The 20,244-nt window shown below is 42.3% G+C and overlaps 1 protein-coding gene across 1 annotated transcript in view; it reads left to right on the plus strand.

The window, feature by feature from the left end:
- Window positions 1–20,244, plus strand: part of TTC39A (tetratricopeptide repeat domain 39A) — a 67,597-nt gene that overhangs the window by 25,268 nt on the left and 22,085 nt on the right. Inside the window, exons 4-8 of the mRNA XM_073357750.1 lie at window positions 2,549–2,625; window positions 6,231–6,298; window positions 14,601–14,665; window positions 15,891–15,990; window positions 18,772–18,837. Of these exons, the coding sequence (XP_073213851.1) occupies window positions 2,549–2,625; window positions 6,231–6,298; window positions 14,601–14,665; window positions 15,891–15,990; window positions 18,772–18,837 (376 nt within the window). The remainder of the gene's footprint in view (window positions 1–2,548; window positions 2,626–6,230; window positions 6,299–14,600; window positions 14,666–15,890; window positions 15,991–18,771; window positions 18,838–20,244) is intronic.

Here is a 20,244-nt window from a genome sequence, read left to right on the forward strand (position 1 = left end):
GCAGCATGTACAACTCTGTCCTGTTGCTGCACTTTATTCACCTGTTCACTTCCATATTCATTTAAGTGCCTGTCTCTCCATTCATCAGCTCTGATAAATGCTGCCCTTGTAATAAACATAAGTACAAATAGCTATTATTATAGATTCAAAGCCAAACCACAATGAACAGCCAAATGTGGCCAATTATGTTATTAATGAAACATGGATTAGCACAAAATGTTTTTAAACTATTTCATGGAGTAAGACTTTTCTACCTTATTTTGTATGAGATTGTGAGGGTTACTTAGTATTGTTATTGACCAGTATACTGCTGATAAACAGTATTCTTCAAACTAGCTGATTGAATATAGGTCTTCTGTTTGAATTCATTTTCTTTTGTAATTTACTGGTGTTATTCTGGTACTGCAGGGTAATTTCAAATTTCACTACAAAAAGAAAAATGAATAAATTGAAAGTTTAGCAAATTATTGCATATTAACAGATAGTTTCTTTATTTACACAATTTTCACTGTGTCTAATCCCAATTGTTGTTTCAGTGAAGGGAACAAGGGAGAAGTACTGAGTGAGTTAATGGTTGAAATGTAAGTCAATAACTCAAATGGCCCAAGATCTCTTAGATTGAGATCAGATTGTCAGCCTGAATACTGGCAGAGGTTTGCATGGCAAGAACAAATGTGAAATCTTCTCTTCTTGGGCTTTAGCCAAGATAGGTTACTGTGTTTTTTTGGAAATACATGGAAACTTTCATGCGATGGGCTGCCTTTTCAATGAGTGAGCTCCTGAGATGGTGAAATCCAGAGGGAGAGACAGTGGGGCCTTATTGGAAGCGATTGTTAGGCTCTTGCTTATGAAACCTTCTCTTGTCACTAACAATCTCTCATCACTAATCTTCCTTTTTGGGAAAGATTAATGTGAAGGTGTTAGTAGGCAATTATGGCAACCTCTGGGCTAATTCTGCAAGGTCTTCAGAGCTCTCAGTTTCTATTGAAATTCAGGTTTCAGAGTAACAGCCGTGTTAGTCTGTATTCGCAAAAAGAAAAGGAGGACTTGTGGCACCTTAGAGACTAACCAATTTATTAGAGCATAAGCTTTCGTGAGCTACAGCTCACTTCATCGGATGCATATCGTGGAAACTGCAGCAGGCTTTATATATACACAGAGAATATGAAACAATACCTATTCCCACCCCACTGTCCTGCTGGTAATAGCTTATCTAAAGTGATTTCCAGCACAAATCCAGGTTTTCTCACCCTCCACCCCCCCACACAAATTCACTCTCCTGCTGGTGATAGCCCATCCAAAGTGACAACTCTTTACACAATGTGCATGACAATCAAGCTGGGCTATTTCCTGCACAAATCCAGGTTCTCACATCCCCCCCACCCCCATACACACACAAACTCACTCTCCTGCTGGTAATAGCTCATCCAAACTGACCACTCTTCAGTGAATTGAAATTCAGGCATGCTGAAAGGCGTCTGTTAGCACGTTTTCTCTGAGGGGTTTTCTTAGGGAATTGAGGCCCTTTATTTTGAGGACAATCTTCTTGGTTGTGTTGGCTTCAATAGAGACAAATTCTGATATCCTTACTCACCATGAGTAGCACTTCACGACTAACCAGATCAATTAATCAGATCTCAGTTACATTAGGGTATGTCTACACTGCAGTTAAACACCCATGGCTGGCCCATGTTAGCTGATTCATATCTCCGTCTATGAATTGTCATGACAGTTGCACTTCTGTGAGACTACACAGGTCACATAAATTGGTTAGTCTCTAAGGTGCCACAAGTACTCCTTTTCTTTTTGCGAAAGCCCAGAATGAATCACATAAGAGTTGGAGAAAAGCCTTTTTCATTTTTCAGGCTCAAGCTGCAGAATGCATTTGAAGAGTAGATGAATCTAGAATCTGATTGCTTTTAGAGAACACTGCAAAACCTTCCTGTTTGAAGGTAGTTCCAGCATAATCAGAACAACACACAGCTCTCCTTTCGCTACACACAAACAACCAGGCAAAAAGCCCCTATCCCAAGGACAGCTTTCCAGGCTTAAGAAATGGACCCTGTGAAGTCCTGTGGCAATAGAAAAGTACCTAATCCATTTTGCACAGAAGGCTTTCAGACACCACAGTGATGGGCAGCAATACAGTACCCCAAAGCAGATGTAACTACTCCACGTGTAGTCCCATTGACGTCAATAGGACTCGTCACAGAATAAGGAGATCTTCAATGCAAGTCAGAATCCGTCCTATTTTAGCAGATGTTTAGTGCTGAAGTTTTCATTGTCATCCAATTTTGCTTTGAGGTGTTACATCTGTATGAAAATAATGGCCTGATACATGGCCTGATGGCCTGATAATGGCCATAATAAGGAGACTAGCAGATTTCTGGTGCAATTTACAACATAAAAGGTGAGATAACAGTGGGTGGGTGCAAGCTGGAGTGGAGGTGTGTTTGTGGCAGTGTGGAAAGCCAGGTAAATGGTATAAGTTTTTCAGTGATTCCCCTTCTTGTTAAGAATGACCAGACTTGTTTTTCTTCCCCATTAGGTTTAGGAAGAAATCGACTGTAGCTGATTCTTTTAATAACCTTGTGCATAGACAAAACCTCGAACACTTTACTGAAGGTAAGGTTCCATCTGGCTCATGTAATGTTTGGGGTTTTTTTTCCCCTGTGTCTTTCACTGATGGGAATTTGCAGGGCTAACTTTACAGATTCAATGGTGATGGTGGGTGGTGTTTGGGATCTTTTCAGACACTTACCACTGGGTGCCTGTAGGCTTTTGGGTGGAATTCAAGATGTTGGGTGTCACCTCTGGGAGAAATTGCCTCTCTCTCTGTATGATATTGCCAAAGTGGGAATCAGTGGAGACTCTCGAACTGAAACAGCCTTGTTTTAATTGAGAGGGACCTGCTAGCAGGGCACTCTCCATGAGGATCCCTCAAATCTTAGTCTGCTTGAGCCTGTTAACCTCCAGACGTGCTGCAAAGCCAATATTTTCTTATATGCACTTGTGCACAGGGCAGGATGAGTCTTGGAGAGGTTTAGTGATGGCCAGGGTTTTCTGCTCTTTTGGGACCAGGAGTGGCCATTTGCTCCTATGAATGTATTTATTGAAAATGTATAAAATCTGAAATTTGCTAATCCCGCTAGGCGCTGGTTCTCTGACATCAGTTTCATTACACAGTGTAATTCCAATTCCATATAGCAATGTACAAGTTCTAGCTTGTTTGCATCTGGGCAACACAGTCCATGTAGCTGAGTAATTGAATTTAAATGGTTACGTAATGCTCTATTAGATCTCTTTCTTTATTAAAAAACGGTCATTTCCTTGATAATAAAAACGTGAATGTATGCAAAGACAGTACACTATAACAACTAATCAAGGGCATGATGCACAGTTGGACTAAATGAGTTAGGGTCATGCGATTAAAACAGCTTAGCACTATTACGCAAGATCTAGGAGGGACATAATACTAAATTATATTTGTTTCATGATCTTGTCCGTCACTTGGATTATATTTGGTCACAGAAGCAAGAGTGTGTGTGTATTTCAGTCAGTGTAGACAGACACTCGCAAAATAGTTTAACCTGCTAATAATTTGCTGAACAGGATCTCATGACTATCAGAGGAATCAACTCGTAAGGGTGGGAGGTGGAAAGTAATTACAGGCTTGCCACCCCTACATATGTAAAAAGCATGAGTTAAGTATCAAAAAATCATGAGATGGGCATAAAAATAATGACATATACTAAAGAATACTAATATTGGGATTCTTATTTGTCTTCTGGTTTCTGAGCCTTTAGAGTGCACTCAGATCAAATTTTCAGACTTTTCTCCATAATCACAAGAGCTAGAAACTTAATAATGAAAAAAAAACAAAAACAAAGGAAACCCTGAGATTCCCAAATGACTCCAGGAGCCTGAGCTTAAAATCCCTGCACCAAATATCACAAGACTCATGAATAAATCTAGAGAGTTGGCAACACCATAATACTGCGCAAAACAAGCTGAACGTGATCTCTGAAGGAAGTACATTAAGGCGACTCAGCCTTGGGTTGGACTACATTTAATATGTGAGCTTGTGTTCCATAGAGCTACGTATGTTGGACCGTGCAGGCAATTAAAGTAAGATTGTAGTATTCAACGATCCATTTCCAAAAACGAAACCAGCATTTCAGCTCTTTGGGCTCTTCTTGTATAAGATCCAGTTCCCCAGCATTCAGATGTGGTATTTTCTTTCTTTCTTTGTATTAATTCTGTATTTGTGAGGTGGTTGGCTCAAGAGCTTAAAGTGGGCATAGCCCACATGTTCACTCTGGAGCCACTGCCGTTTTTATCGTGTGTGACCATCCTCTGTCCAGTTGTTGTTGTGCATCATTATAGCCTTCAGCCTGGGGTGGGAGGGGCACAAAATAAAGCTCTTCCCTCAAGACCTCCGTTAATGCCACCCTACGAATCTGTTGATTGATGCAGGGCTGACCTATGTGCTTTGCAACCCAGGATGGAAAATGTTTTTGGCTGTCCCACACAAGCAGCTCGGGGGGGGGGGGGGGGAGGAAAAAAGACACCCCCCCCAAACAAACAGAACAAAACAAAATTGCTGAGTGATATGGCACCCTCCCGCCCCCTCCATCTGTGACTGGTTGTCACAGATTCTAGTCAGTGCCTGGCCACTCACTAGGAGGGCTGGGAGGGGAATCCAAGTCTCTGCGGTGCTGGACTGCTGGGTATTTCGAGCTCCTGGAGCCTGAATGGAGTCTAGCCACTGCCCCACTCTCAGGGTCCCTAGGCACACTCTCAGGGTGCTGATCTTCTATCTGGCACCACCTCCGAGTGTCAGAACCTACTGTCCAGCTGCTTAGCCCCTCTAAGTTCAGTGCTGACCCGTCACACTCCCCAAGACTTAAACACACCCCTCCCCCAGAACTACTCCCCAGAGATGAGAAACTTCTCATTTATAGTTTAATTTTCTTAGGGGCACACACTAGTTGTGAAGCAGTCAACACCCGCACTCTGCCAAGTCTAACACCTTTATGCTTTTTTATCCTTAATCATGTAAAGCACGGACAGGTACCGATCATACAAAATAATAAACTTCTGAAGTGGCAATATCCCTCACTTTCTATTTTACCCTTCCCTTGGGAGCTGTGGATCTAGGCAGGGATGGTGTCCCCTGACTCATGCAGGCTGTTACATGGTGAGTGGTTGCTCCCTCATGAACTGGAGAACATGGCTGGCCACTAAGCAGACTAGCCTCTACCCTTTTAAAAACCTTCAGTGCCCTGTGTCAGGTGACACCTTTGCCAGTTCCCCTCATGAGCACAAACTCCTGTCTGGTGACTTTGTTGCCAAAGTGACTTGCCCCCTGCTAAACTAGTTTTTCTGGGCAAGGATCATTCTTTTGTCTAATGTGAATAGATTTCCAATGATTGGGTACCCTCTATTGTTCTTTTGCTACCAGCCTTTGGAATGTTCAACCCAACATGGAGGCAAACAGCAGAGAGAAGGCAAAAGGCTGCATATTCAGAATGGAGTGTGCAGCCTGACACAGACACACAGGGTTCGTAATCTCATACAGAATTAATAAATCATACAAACACATTCCCTGCTCAGTATAGGAGTGGCAGAACCAGGATTAGAATTCAAGTGGGGCAAAGCAAGCTTGCTTATGCCATCTTACCAAAGTGCCTCTCCTTGGCTTGGAGGTAACTCTTCTAGGGTGACAACAGATTCATCTCCGTGCCCATGTGGGTCCTCGTTCAGCAAAGCACTTAAATACATGCTTGACCTTCAGTATGTGACTTATCCCATCTCTATGCAGTATAGCACCTTCGTTTAAATGCCTCAGTGGATAGGGATGGGATGATTTATATGCTTAAAATTAAGTACTTGCTTTGTTGAATAGAGCCTTCATCCTTATTTCTCTGCTGAGACTGCTACAATTTCTGGTGATAACCACTGTATTCTAGACCCCTGTCTGCCAAGATCTGGGCTGATCGTTTCATATAGCCACCGAGCAGCCACTTGGTAACAATTTTGTGTTACTATCACTTGGGGTTAGTTCAACAACCTGAAAGAAACAAACTCTGTGATCAGATTTTCTTTTTGAGGTTTTCTCACCCTTTGCATTTATTGTATTCTGTTTTCCTATTTGGGGGTATAATACTACTTCTTTAATTAATCTGTTGTCTGGTTGTGTCTTTTCCCTCTCCTCCCTTTCACACTAGAGGAAATTCATGCCGAAGTTTGCTATGCTGAATGCTTGCTTCAGAGAGCGGCTCTCACATTTCTGCAGGTACAGTACCAACCGTTATGGCTGTTTCATGAAAGCAGGAGGGGAACAGAGGTTTTGAAAATCAGTTGCATACAGATGGAAATCTTTATGTGGGACATAAAAGTGCACATTTTCATACACCTGTGCAAGTGACCCAGGTCCAGTTTACTGGACCAAGTCTCTGGGCCCACATCCTCCAGGGTATTTAGGCACCTAACTTCCTTTGAAATCAATAGGAATTAGGTGCCTAAGATGTGGGCCTTACTTCTTGGTCTCAGAGTGCCATGGAGGCAGCTGCAGTCTGTGTGGAGGAAACACCTTGCAGCTCTCTCCAGCACCCCCTCTGCATGACTTAGGAGTGATGCTGAGGTGCTTGGAAAGCAGTTGTCCTCACGTTCTTTGACTGGGTGGAAGGTCACTTCAGTAAGTGTGGTAAGTGTATGAATGGGGATGGGGTAGCATGGAAGAGGAACAAAGGTCATTGGAGCTGCAGCATGCAGGGGAGCTTGTTCCTCTGCTTCTCCCAAAATCCAGTGAGTGATCAAAGTAATGAATCTACTTTAACAAGGTTGTTCTTGAAGGGCTATCTCCTCTGGATGTTCCACTGTTGTTACTAGACAGTGCGGATTTGTGTTCTGGGAGAAAAAGCATTCCCTCTCTCTTTCTCCATGTATCTTTTGCTTAGAGTATAAAAGTTTGGCTTGCCCCATGAGATAACATCAGCAGCTTTCAGCTGAACTTCAGTCTGTGGTTAAAGCAGGTGAATGAGAGTTGCAGTTCTTAATTTCTATTCCTGACTCAGTTGCTTCCCATAGTGCGGTGGACAAGTCACTTATTCTCTCTGCCTCCCCATCTGTGAAGAGGAGATAATCAAATTTACCAGCTTCATAAACTGATTTGATATCTGTGGCTGAAAGGCACTACATAGTGCTGGTAGTGTTCTTAGTATCTTAGGAGAGGGACATTTATGGCAGCTCTGTTGGCCTTAAATGGTACATTTCTTTTTAAAACCATTCATGCATCCATAAGAAACTTAAGAGAAAGGACATAACTTCTTCTGTCTCTTACGCATAAAGAAGGCCCTGTTCATGTGCTCCCTCTTCTCACAACATGTCTGTGCAGTGTTGCTTAGAGTGGGATGCACAAGACATCATTCATTTTCTGTTCTAGCCTTTTAATTTTTCATGGAAGCAAGAGCTAGATCTAAAAATTAAATGAAGGTGCTTTACCTCTTATACTTACTAAGAGTTTTTAAAGTGATTACTTCAGATGCTTAATGAAGATTACCAAAACACTGTAAAAAGCCACTTTGCCCTTTTCCCAGGAAGTACAAACTACAGTAAAAGCTTTGGTATCTGGCATGTTGGGGGAATGGGGGGTTCCAGTTAGTCAAAAATTCTGGTTAAGTAAGAGTTATACTTGCCAATGGAGGGAGGGAGTTTGAGTGTGGGAGGACTTGCCAATGGAGGGAGGGAGTTTGAGTGTGGGAGGGGGCTCAAGGCTGGGGGTTGGGGCGGGAGAGGAAGTGCGGGGGGTGGCTCAGGTAGAGAGTTTGGGGGTGGGAGGGGGCTTGGGGCAGGGAGTTGGGCGTGGGAGGGGCTTCGGGGTACCGGATTCTGGCGGCACTCAACTCGGGCAACTCCCTGCAAGTGGCAACATGTCCCTGCTGTTCCTAGGTGGAGGTGCAGCCAGGCAGCTCTGCGCATTGCCTCTGCCCACAGGCACTGCCCCCACAGCTACCGGCCAATAGGAGCTGCAGAGCCAGCACTCTGGGTGGGGGCAGCATATGGAGCCCCGTGGCCGTTCCACCGTCTAGGAGCAGCAGGGACATGTTGTCACTTCTGGGGAGCCATGAGGAGCCAGGTAGAGCCTGCCAGCCCTGCAACAACTGGACTTTTAATGGCCCAGTGTGCAGTGCTGACCGGAGCCGGTAGGGTCACTTTTTGACTGGGTGTTCTGGTCGAAAACCGGACACCTGGCATCCCTGTGAAGATTTGCATTGGGAGATATCAGAAATGCCAGCTTCTAGAGCTTTCCAGTTGGTAAAGTGCCAGATAACACAGCTTTTACTGTGCTGACAGTTCAAAGGCTTTTCATAGCATTTGTTCCTTTCTATGATTAGAACTGAATTCGGGAAAAATACGTAGCGCATGGGTGCCAGTCAGCAACTGCTTTCTCAAATCAGCTTCAGGGTTTCCCTAGGGAGGTTGATATTCAGGCATCTCTTGTAGCATTGGTTCTTTTCATTCTTAGCAAATGTGACTTTTCTGAATTTCTGGGCTGAAACTGAAGTAAATGTCCTGTTTCTGAAACCTTCCCCCAACTGCTAAACAGGAAGCAGCCTTTAAACTAGTATGTATGACGCCCTGTGGAACCCTCCAGCTGAATGATGGAAATAAACATTTGCTCTATGGAACGAAAGTAAACAGGGGCACATTGTTCTGTGAGCATTTGCTGCACCATGATTTGGATTAAACTCTCTGGGGACATATTATCATACCAGGAGTGACACACTCATTTATACTGCACAGCTTCTCTCTCATCTATCGCTAATGTATAATGCCCCTCAGTGTGGAATTTGCAGGTGGTTCAGTATTGTTGATGGAGACTCTGGGACTAAGTCCTGCCCTTCAGATCAAGCTACCAGATTTTCTGCCCCCAGCAGCACACCAAGTTGGCAGTTCAGTTTCTTCTAGCAATTTTGTTTTCTAACTTTTAATTTCTATTTATTTTTGTGCAGTAGTGACTTCATTTCAGCATCTAGCTCCTCTTTCCCTCTCCTGAGATGAAGAATCTCTGGAGTATAGATGCTCTCACCCTCTGGTTTCTCTGGTACAGCACCTCTGAAGTGAGCTCCCTCTGCCCTTCACTGCAGCAGCAAACACAGAGCCAAGTGTGTGAGTTGTTCTGGGCAGCTTCTTAGGCGCCTCACTGGGCCTGGTATACCCCACTGACCCTTGTGCTGCCAGAATATGAGCTTTGAGTTGGAGAGACCTGTAGGGCCTTGACCGCCTCCTGAAATCTCTGATCCCCTGTGGAAGGCTCCATACCCATTCATGGACAGCATGCCAATTGGTACCCTGTTGAGAGAAATAGACCAATTCATAATATGCCAGCTGCTGGAAAGGATACATACCCACTGGTGGTTCAAAAAATCGAGAAGAACTTTTTGAACCCAATGCAGAAAATTGCTCACCCATGGGTCAAAACTACTTGGCTCTGGCCATAATTTTCCTACCATGGTAAAGATTTGCAAAGATCCAAAACATCATTGTATCATTCATTTCCTGGCAGTGGTCATCTCTAGCCAATTATCTCCTACAGGTAGGATTGCTGGTGCCAAGTTGTCAAGGTTCCTTCCCCACTCTAAACTCTAGGGTACAGATGTGGGTACCTGTATGAAAGACCCCCAAACTTATTCTTACCAGCTTAGGTTAAAAACTTCCCCAAGGTACAAACTTTGCCTTGTCCTTGAACAGTATGCTGCCACCACCAAGCGTTTTAAACAAAGAACAGGGAAAGAGCCCACTTGGAGATGTCTTCCCCCAAAATATCCCCCCAAGCCCTACACCCCCTTTCCTGGGGAAGGCTTGATAATAATCCTCACCAATTGGTACAGGTGAACACAGACCCAAACCATTGGATCTTAAGAACAATGAAAAATCAATCAGGTTCGTAAAAGAAGAATTTTAATTTAAAGAAAAGGTAAAAGAATCACCTCTGTAAAATCAGGATGTAAATACCTTACAGGGTAATCAGATTCAAAACATAGAGAATCCCTCTAGGCAAAACCTTAAGTTACAAAAAGATACAAAAACAGGAATATACATTCCCTCCAGCACAGCTTATTTTACCAGCCATTAAACAAAAGAAAATCTAATGCATTTTCTAGCTAAATTACTTACTAACTTAACAGGAGTTGGAAGGCTTGCATTTTTGATCTGTTCCCAGCAAAAGCATCACACAGGCAGACAGAACCCTTTGTTACCCCCCCCCCCCCACATCCAGATTTGAAAGTATCTTGTCCCCTCATTGGTCATTTTGGGTCAGGTGCCAGCGAGGTTACCTTAGCTTCTTTACCATTTACAGGTGAAAGGGTTTTGCCCCTGGCCTGGAGGGATTGTATAGCACTGTGTACAGAAAGGTGGTTACCCTTCCCTTTATATTTATTACACAAGTACTGGCTTCATCTCTGAATGAGATTTTTCAAAATGCACTCTCTAGATATTCCTTTAAGGACATAGAACCATTTACCGGGTACAATGCAAAATTAGATGTCCTTCTCAGATCACCTTCAAAAGTCCATTTGTGGGCAGGTAAGTACAACCAACATGCTCAAGCAAGTCTCACAAGGTGGACTGCATACATGGATGACAAATTGTCAAAAATTTAGAATCCACATTCATTTAATTTGCTTAGATACAACACTGACAAAGTTGTCAGAATGAAAACATACACACATGACTGCATAGTTCAGACCAGTGATCCATTTAGTCCAATATCTCATTTATAATTGTGGCCAGAACCAGCTGCTTCAAAAGAAGGTGCAAGAAACCACATTGTGGATAGTTATGGTGCTCATAGGGGACGTTTCCTGCTACCTCCCATGTAAATGTTTGTTTATGATTGAAGCATCAGTGTTTATATCCCTTTCAAAAATAAGGAGTAGCCAGCTGGCAAAGCTTCTCTGTGACAATGGAAATAATATCCTGGACAGAGAAGAATCTGCTATCTGTCAAGACAGGTCACATAAAGGATACAGAAAAGAGGGAAAAGGTCTCCCCATAGTCCTCTAATGGCCCAAAAGGCACTCTGTACTTGATAGCCCAGGAACCTCCATTGCACCTGCAGAAAACACCATGCCTCTTTAAGCAGGGGCTCCTTCATCCAGACCTGGACCACCTACAGTTACAGCCTGGACATTGGAAGAGAAAGTGTAATTCTGCAAGGATTTTCCATTAGCCTTGTTGAGAAATTTTAATATCCAAAGAGAATTCAATCAGGAAATTTCACTCATTGATCTGGTCACATTACATTTCTGGTGTGAGAGGAAACAGAAAGCTTTTTGGGAAACAAACTGTCTTTTGTACAGTACCCAGCACAATGGGACCAAGGCCTAGATGTTGCCATAATACAAATAATAATCATAGAACTGTAGAGATGGAAGGGACCTCAAAAGGTCATTAAGTTGAGCCCCCTGTGCTGAGGCAGGACCAATTAAAACTAGACCATCCCTGACAGGTGTTTGTCCAACCTGTACTTCAAAACCTCTGATGATGGGAATTCTACAGTCTCCCTTGGAAGAATATTCCAGAGCTTAACTTCCCCTACAGTCCTATTTTCACTGGACATGGAGAATAATTGTTTGCTGTTCTCTTTGTAACAGCCCTTAACATATTTGAAGGCTATTACCAGGTCCCCGCTCACTCGTCTTTTCTCAAGACTAAACATGTCTAGTTTATTAACCTTTCCTCATTGGTCAGGTTTTTTAAACCTTGTATCGTTGTTGCTCTCCTCTGGACTCTCCCAATTTTGTCCACATCTTTTCTAAAGTGTGGCACCCAGAATTAGATACAGTACTCCAGCTGAGGCCTCACCGGTGATGAGCCGAACAAGACAACTGTAAAATTCTGTTGATATCGGCTACACTAGAGTTTCTCCAGAATGATTGACTGGAGTCCTACACAACCAAGCACTGCATAAAAGTGGGAACCAGCCCTAGCAACATTCTTTAGAAAGGCACATCGGACATCCCACCTGAGCATCAGATGTCAAGATTAATCAGGACAACAGATTAGACAAGCCTGTGTCTGGCTTTTCCAATCACCTTTGCCTCTGAAAGACAGGTTTTGGAATTAGTTCCTCTATCTATACAAGAACCACACTGCTATTGTCATGAAAAAAATGCTAAAGCTCCAGAAACTTTTCAGTTCAATGTAAGTTCTTCTTTCCACGGTTCCTGGGAAATAGCTCTCCCACCTTTTATTATTAAAATCCTGCAGCAATTGACATGCTAGGCATCTGGAGGACTATTTACGGAGTAGGAATCCACCCAAGTGCATGAGCTTCATCTGAGGAAGTTTTGCAAAATAAGTTTCCATTCCTCTGCAGAGACCTCTTTTGGTAGGAAAGTTCCCAACTGGATTTGCTCCTTAAATTAAAAAATTCTTGCTTTAAAATGTGGCGCAAGGGAGATAATTTCCATTCCAGAATAGAATTCTACAATAATAATTACAACTCTGCTTATCCTCCCTGACCACCACTTCTTTGATTCACTACTCCTTACTTTTTATTAATGATGAATGTGGAGAGAAGCTGTGCAGCAGAATGAAAAATTTCTTGCCTGCTAATTTTCTTCCTGTTAGCAGCTTCTCCCCTCATTCAGACCACCCGTGTCATCTGGTAAATGACTGGAATACAGTTGGTAACAAATTGATTTTTTTCTCTAAAGGGAGATTTAAACATACATTTAATTCATATATTATATCAAGCTGTTGTCTTTGATGCTAATATTTGATTCCTGGAGTGTTTCTTCAGCTTTTTGAAACACTTTTTTGCTGGCCTGAGTTGAAGGGCAGGGCTTAGTCCTGGAGCCTGCAGCTTGCCTCCATATCCCACAGGTGGGGGGGCATTACCCCTTAGTGATAAATGAGGAAAGAAGCTACGAACGGAAAATTATCAAGCAGTTTCTCATAGGTTAAGTCATAATTCTTAACTCAAAGGCCCCTACATATTTTATCTTGCAGATTCCATGTTTCTTATGTTTTGTTATACAATATCTGAGCATTTGTTACATTGCTTTTTATGGCTGTGCTACACACTTACCATTAACACGTTAAAATCCAGTAACAAAAAGAGAGCACATCCAACATACCTGATGTTTTTCATGAAACCAAATTGCATCCAGCAGGATCTGGTGCAGGCAGTCAGCTATTCGTAGCTGGTGCTGAGCCAGGGAATGTCTGAACCTTAACCGTGCTGAAGGACAAATGGTTCAAAGCTCTTTTCATTCATTTAAAACAGTCACAGCTGTCTGTGCTGTAGGTGCCACTTTTTGCTAATAGCAACAAGAGACAATATTATTCTATTCCTGTGGCCATTAATGTAGACTAAAGAGCCATGGCTCAGAGTTAAAGCAACTAATCACAGAAAGCATGAAAATAAAAATAAAAATCTGATATTTTAGAACACCGTAAAAACAACAAAAATTAGAAAAGAAGTCCTAAGTCTTAACCATTTACTGTTATACCAATAAAATAAAAACCAGCAGGATCTTATTAAAGGGGATAAGGCAAAATGCCACATTTATTGTGAATACAGAAAGAATCTTAGTAAGCAGTTAGTTATAGCGATAACATTCCATTCAATTTCATATTTATTCACACATTCATTCATACACACACAAACACAGGTTCCGCAAGGTTGTTATCATAATTACCAGCCTTAGAGTTGCTTGGGCTAAGCCACTGGCCAGGTGGCCTGACACAAGGAGGGAGCAGGGCCTTGTCAGATGCACATCTGATGCTCCTGGAAGTTGGTTTGCAGAATCAGACCCCAAAGTTCTCAGTTTCTAGAGTCCACTTTTATAGGAATTTCTTCCTATGCCAGTCTATGGGAATTGCTTCATCATGCTGTTGCTGAATTAATCAGCAGATGGCACATTCCTGACGGCTCCGTGCTGCCAGATGTTATCTCGTTCTTCGGGTCTCCCATCCTTGAGGCTGTTGGGTGGATTCCAGTCTGCCTTCCGGGGGGTCCTCTGGTTGTTTCCACTTGACACCTTCTTCGGCCGATCGACACTGGATTCTTAGGTTGGCACCTCCCTGATCATTCATTTATTATCCACATGAAGCCTCCATCCACATACATCCTCTATCTCTATTTTAATCACAATTGTTAACAAAGCGAGATAAATACAACAAAAGGGCAGGGAGTCTCTGTGTGCTGTTTCTGTTGTTACAAAGTATCGCTTTGAGTCTCTCTCTGTCTTAGGATGTACTAACACAATTAGCAGCTTGCAAGTTTCACACAGAGAGGGCAAGAAACAGTAAAAACAAGAGACCAAAAACCAAGAGACCTCTTAAATAGTAATACCCTGGCATTTAAACTATGGGGAATCAAACTCATTTGTGATTTTAATACAGAACTTCTTTGATATGATCCAACAAAAATTAGAAAAGAAATCCTAAGTCTTAGCTATTTACTGCTCCATAGAGACTCATCCTGTCTGATTCATCTTAATTTGTTTTACTCCCATATATTAATTTCCAGAAAGCAAATGCAGTTTAAATTGCTCAGTGCTAATGTGTTTCCCTTCCACCAGGATGAGAACATGGTTAGCTTTATCAAAGGAGGCATCAAAGTCAGGAACAGCTATCAGACATATAGGTAAGTAGGCCTGAATTATTGTGGTATTATCATACCAGATGCACTTCTGCAATAAAAAGACTCTGGTGGGAGGGGGTGTTTCAAACAATTAGCATTGTTGTTATTTATTTACTTAGGCACATGGTGTAAGCTATAATAACTATCTTCAAAATCTAGGAGCATGAGTAATTTTCAACCCACGCAGATTGGGATAAGTGGTCCTCCTCAGTTCACTCCTAGAGAACATGGATTTAATACTGATTGGTGGCTAGCAAGTGAGCCACCTCCACAGGCAGATGCTGTTTATGTCCAACCTCCTCCCTCAGTCCTAAAACCAATCAAACACATCTTGAGTAGCTTTCAACTTGTCAGACAGCTTGTTTCCTCTGTACTGTTATATGAATGTGCTGCCTTATGTTTTCCGCCTGAATAACTTTTTTTAGATTATTGGAAAAAACAGCCAGGCAAATAAGAACAAAAGCAAAGTCACTCACAGAGCTCAGTGTGTCCTCTGTAACATGCATCAGAGGGGTAGCTGTGTTAGTCTGGATCTGTAAAAGCAGCAAAGAGTCCTGTGGCACGTTATAGACTAACAGACGTATACTGCATGCATCCAATGAAGTGGGTATTCGCCCACGAAAGCTTATGCTCCAATACGTCTGTTAGTCTATAAGGTGCCACAGAACTCTGTAACATGCTGCATCATCCTGCCACACAATACTGCAGGCAGCTCCCCTAGAAATGTTAATGGTATATGGAATTCTCCTTTTTAAAGCACTCATGACAGTAGAGTACAAGTTCATAGATCCATCATTTGAAAGACAACCATGTAAGTCTACCAAGCTGGCATCTCTCTTCATTCTTGCAAATACAAGAGATGTTCTTAGTTCATGTACACATAAATCCTGATATATTTACTGATGTTTGCATGATAAAGAATTTGCTCTTCACATGTTCACTGATGGCATGCTTTCTTAGACTCCTGGTTTGTTAAAGTTTTGCACATGTAGAAAGAAGCTGTTCTCTACTGTACTAATGAATAGGAAAGAGAAATGAGACCTTTTACCACCATCCCATGGTTAACAATAGCTTCTGGCTACTTTCATCTATCTAGATTAGATGAGACTTCAGAGTTATGACTATAATTGTTATATTTCTAAATGACTGGTCAGCTTTCTAACTGAATTGGGCTAAATACTTACCCAGTTATCCATGTATTCTGTAATGTTATCTTCTGTATTGTTAGGGAATTGGACAGTCTTATACAGTCTCCAAACTATGTTAAAGGAAAGAACTATCTCCATTTTGAAGGTGGTGTAAAGCTTGGAGTTGGAGCTTTCAACCTGGTATGTAAAAGAAGTCTTCACTAAGGCCCCCCTCCTGTAAACACTTACAGACATGCTTAACTTAAACTCAGTAGAATGCAGGTGTTTAATGGAAGCGCTCATGTTTGAAGTTAGAAGTGTGCAAGTATTTGCTGGACCGGCCCTCTGCTGGTTTACAGCATCTGCAGATATTAACGTGATTAAGAAACATGAAGGGTGAACATTCTACACATAAAAGAGAAATACAGAGGAACTGCTATGGCCACGATCCTACAGTTTACTGTGTGCAAGCACTCCTCTGCATTTGCATGGAGCTCTGCTGACTTCAAGGAGTCTCTGCATGAGTGCAAGCATCTGCCCATCCAACGTTCATTGTAGGATTTGGGCCTATGTTAGCACTGTGGTCAGGACAAAGTAGCATGTTGGGCCATTTCAGTAACCTGAGCTGTGATCAGTAGTTCGACTGTGGAAAGAGCTGATCACAGCTCAGTCTTCAGCCTGAGAGCTCCCTGCATGTTTACAATACCTAAAGCTTAAAGAAGATGTGTCTGAGACCCCTCTGTGATTGAACTGAACTACGCTGCCTTTGATATGGAATCCTGCAGGCAAAAGGTACCATCCCCAATCACTGCCACTTCTCCCAGCCAGAGATGGCAAATCAGTTTGACTAAAATAAGAACTAACCAGAATCTAATCTGAACAATTTTCAGTGTTCATAAGTTTAAATTGACTTTTTTGCGGGTGGGCAGTGAAGGGGGGTTGGTATGCAGGTGTTTAATTATTTTTGTGCACTTTTCTACATCTTGGTTTCATCCCACATCAGAAGTGAAAGTACCAGTATGCTGTGAAAGAGAGGATGCTTTTACTGGTGGTATTTTTAAACTGTAACAAGTAAGATTTGGATGTAATGGCTTGTTAGGCCAATCCCCCCATCCAGCTCCTGGGAATGCCATAGCCTGCTGGCATGGTAGAAAGAAGCATCAGCACTTTCACCCTAATCCACTGCTCAGATTTGAAATCAGAATGTTCCTTCTCCTAGACAGACTTGCCTAAAGAGGCTAAGCGAGTCCTGTCTGCCCAGAGTTGAAATCAGAATTTTTCTGCTAGATTCAGTTAATTCATAGCACGTTATTCCACAATATTTGGTGCCACACTTGTGGGTTGGGGTAACAGACATCAGAAGGCAGGAGACAGTAGAGAGAGAGTTCTTCAAAAGGTGGCAGGTGTAAAGTGGAGTGATTTTAAGACAAATGAAGTGAGAAGGAGAGAAGGATCTGAGATCAAGGGGATTGGCTATAATCTAAAAGATTACAATGTGGGGGACCGCTGCAGGAGGCAAGCAGATGATAGGATGCCAAGGAAAATAATGCAGAAGCAGCCAAGGTCAGTCAGACCTAGAGGCTGGCCACTGGCTAGATGGCAGGACATCATTTGCAGCAACATGACCAGGTGGCACTTAATGGAGGAACAAGGTAAGGACAGGAATAAATAGCAGCAATGCTGTACTGCTCCCTGTGTCTGTAAAGATGCTTTGGGATGAGAAGATGATTTCTAAACTGGACAGAAGCAGGACTACCAGATATTTTCTGTGCAAGTCTGATTTTGATTCTGCGTGTGTTCAGCCCTGTGCTCAGAGAAGCTTTATGTAAACGTTACGTAAACTGTGACTGTCAACAGTTAAAAACTGAGTCACAGCAGATGCAATCTGATTATGCATGAATTGTTCTCATACTTCTTTAAAAAAGTATAGATGAGTATTTCCACAGCATCCCCTTTAGTGTGTTCTTTTAGTGTCTCTCCTTCCCATAATGCATAAAGGTGACTCCCATTAAAATAATAAGAAGAAAGAATGCAAACTAAAATGGCGGTTATTGCTATTAATACTGCCTTACTGGCTGTCATAATACTGGGACCCCAATTTATTTGATATACTGTATAAATACATCTCAGATGTTCTCTGTCACTTTTTTCCCCAGAAGCATAGTTCCTTCTCTCTTTTTTTAAAAGGGGATAATTTTTATTTTTTTTTAGCCGTGACCATTTTAAACTTGCTTTTCAATTGTTAACAGCAAAAGCAACATTGATTTACACTCTACTTGGTTCAAAGGCTAGTGTAAACAGGTCATTGTTTAGTTGTAGGAGTTAGTATTTACCATACAGGCAGTTGCATAACAAGAAGTGAATCCGTGTCACGTGTGTACCTTTTGTATACTTTAATATAGGAGTAGTATCCGTTTTCCTGTTTTACAAACGGGTGGCCTAACCCTGAGTTCAATGAGATTACTTAGAGTAATAAGAACTGTGCCCAGTAGTAAGTGTCTGCATGATCAGATTTGTGGTTGGTTGGTTTGTTCTGACACAAGAACCTGTTTCTTGGAACAGTTTAGTGGACTCCAAAAACTGATCCATGTAACACATAGAGAGTATCCTGCTTGATGGGTCTGGCAAACCTTTAATTTCTGTAGTTCCCATCGAAATAATCATTAAAATGCTGCAAAATGCAGCAACCAGTGTTATCCAGAGTTGCTGTTAGTTTTACCTAGGAAACAGGAGTTTACATATTTACTGTGATCCTGAGGCTGATTTAGTTTTGTTTAATCCTTAAGGATACATGAGATACAAAAAATAGCTGAGAGAAATATACATCTACACAAGAAGACTTAGGGGGAGCTAATTAGGCTTTTAATGATTTTATTGATTGCCTTTGGGGTTTGGACAGGTCATATCAGACACCCTGGGGTTGAGAGAGAGGAGAATATCAATTCCAATTACTGCTCAGCTTATTTATGTTTCTTTCCACAGACATTGTCCATGTTTCCAACACGGATCTTACGATTACTGGAGTTTGTTGGGTTTTCTGGAAGCAAGGTAAATATCACTCATTTGATAAGATTGTAATAAATGTGGCTGATACATTACAGCTAGAATCTGATTCCCCACCCCATCATTCTAGCATTCTTTGAAATGTGAGTATTGCAGGGTTTTCATTACTGGAACTGACGTTACTGCTGCTCAAGGATTTTTTTCTTGGTCTTTTTTTAAAAAAAACAAACTTTGTAAATATTTTAAAATTTAGGACAGTGACATGATGTTTGGAAAATACAAGAAAGATAAGAAGCAACAGTTCAAAGTATAATGTTGAGATTATTACTATTTATTTATTGGATTGCAATAGTGCTTAGAAACACTATTTGTAGTTGATATTGAGTTAATTTAATAAGGAGGTTGAGAATTTATCTAATTTAATAGATGCTGTAATCACAGAATCCTGACAGCCCTGATTCTGTTCCTGCGTGGAACCCAGCTTAAAAGAGCATGCATATGATTATGTATCCATTCTTTTCTCTATGTCTTTAATGGCAACTATTAACTTCAAAGACATATCTAAATTCTCCTAAGTAGATGCCCAGGAATAACTGGCCTGGCATGTACTCAGAAAGTGTGGGGTGGGACTCGCCAACCATACTCATAGGGTCTTGGGTGGGTCTGCAGGAAGAGATCAAAGGTATTTTCCTGGAGATCTGTTGTCCCAGTGCAGGATATGTTAATTCCTCCTGGGAGGGATGGAGAGGGGGAGGAGCGGGGATGGGGCATGCTTGGGGGATGGGGCAGAATCATGTCTGGGGCTGCCAGCCCTGCTGATCAACTCCTCCCACCTAACGCCTCCTGCATGCCGGGGAACAGCTGTTCCCTGGTGTGCAGGAGGGAGGGGGAAGAGTGGGAATGGGGCATGCTGTGGGGTGGGGGGGACGGAAAGAGGTGGGGAAGAGGAAGGGCAGGGGTGGAGTGGGGGTGGGAAGAGGTGGGGCAATGGTGGGGCCTTGGGGGAAGGGCTTGGGGCTGAGCGGGGGACTTGGGGGTCTGGGAAATATTTTAATTCAAAATGGGGGTCCTCAGGTTGCTAAAGTTTGAGAACTGCTGGTCTAGATAATACTTAGTCCTGCCATGAGTGCAGGGGACTGGACTAGATGACCTCTTGAGGTCCCTTGCAGTCCTACAATTCTATGATCAGCATGCTTTTGTAAAGACACTTGATGAACGGTCATTTGTATAGGAAAACTTTCTCCCTTTTTCATTCAGTCTCTCCTTCTTGATTGTGGACAGGCCCTGGGATTTCTCATGTGGCTCTGTGTGGGTTTATCCTTGTGCCAGTGAGTAAGCAGCTCCTGTTTCAAATAGTTGGTAGCAGGCTGAAGCATGATCTGGAATTATCATAAACATAAGGGAAAATGTTCCGAATGCCTTCAAAAGAAAGGGGAGTATTTAGACATTCCA

Source organism: Lepidochelys kempii, chromosome 8 (genome assembly GCF_965140265.1).
Source record: "Lepidochelys kempii isolate rLepKem1 chromosome 8, rLepKem1.hap2, whole genome shotgun sequence".
Taxonomy (NCBI): Eukaryota; Metazoa; Chordata; order Testudines; family Cheloniidae; genus Lepidochelys; species Lepidochelys kempii.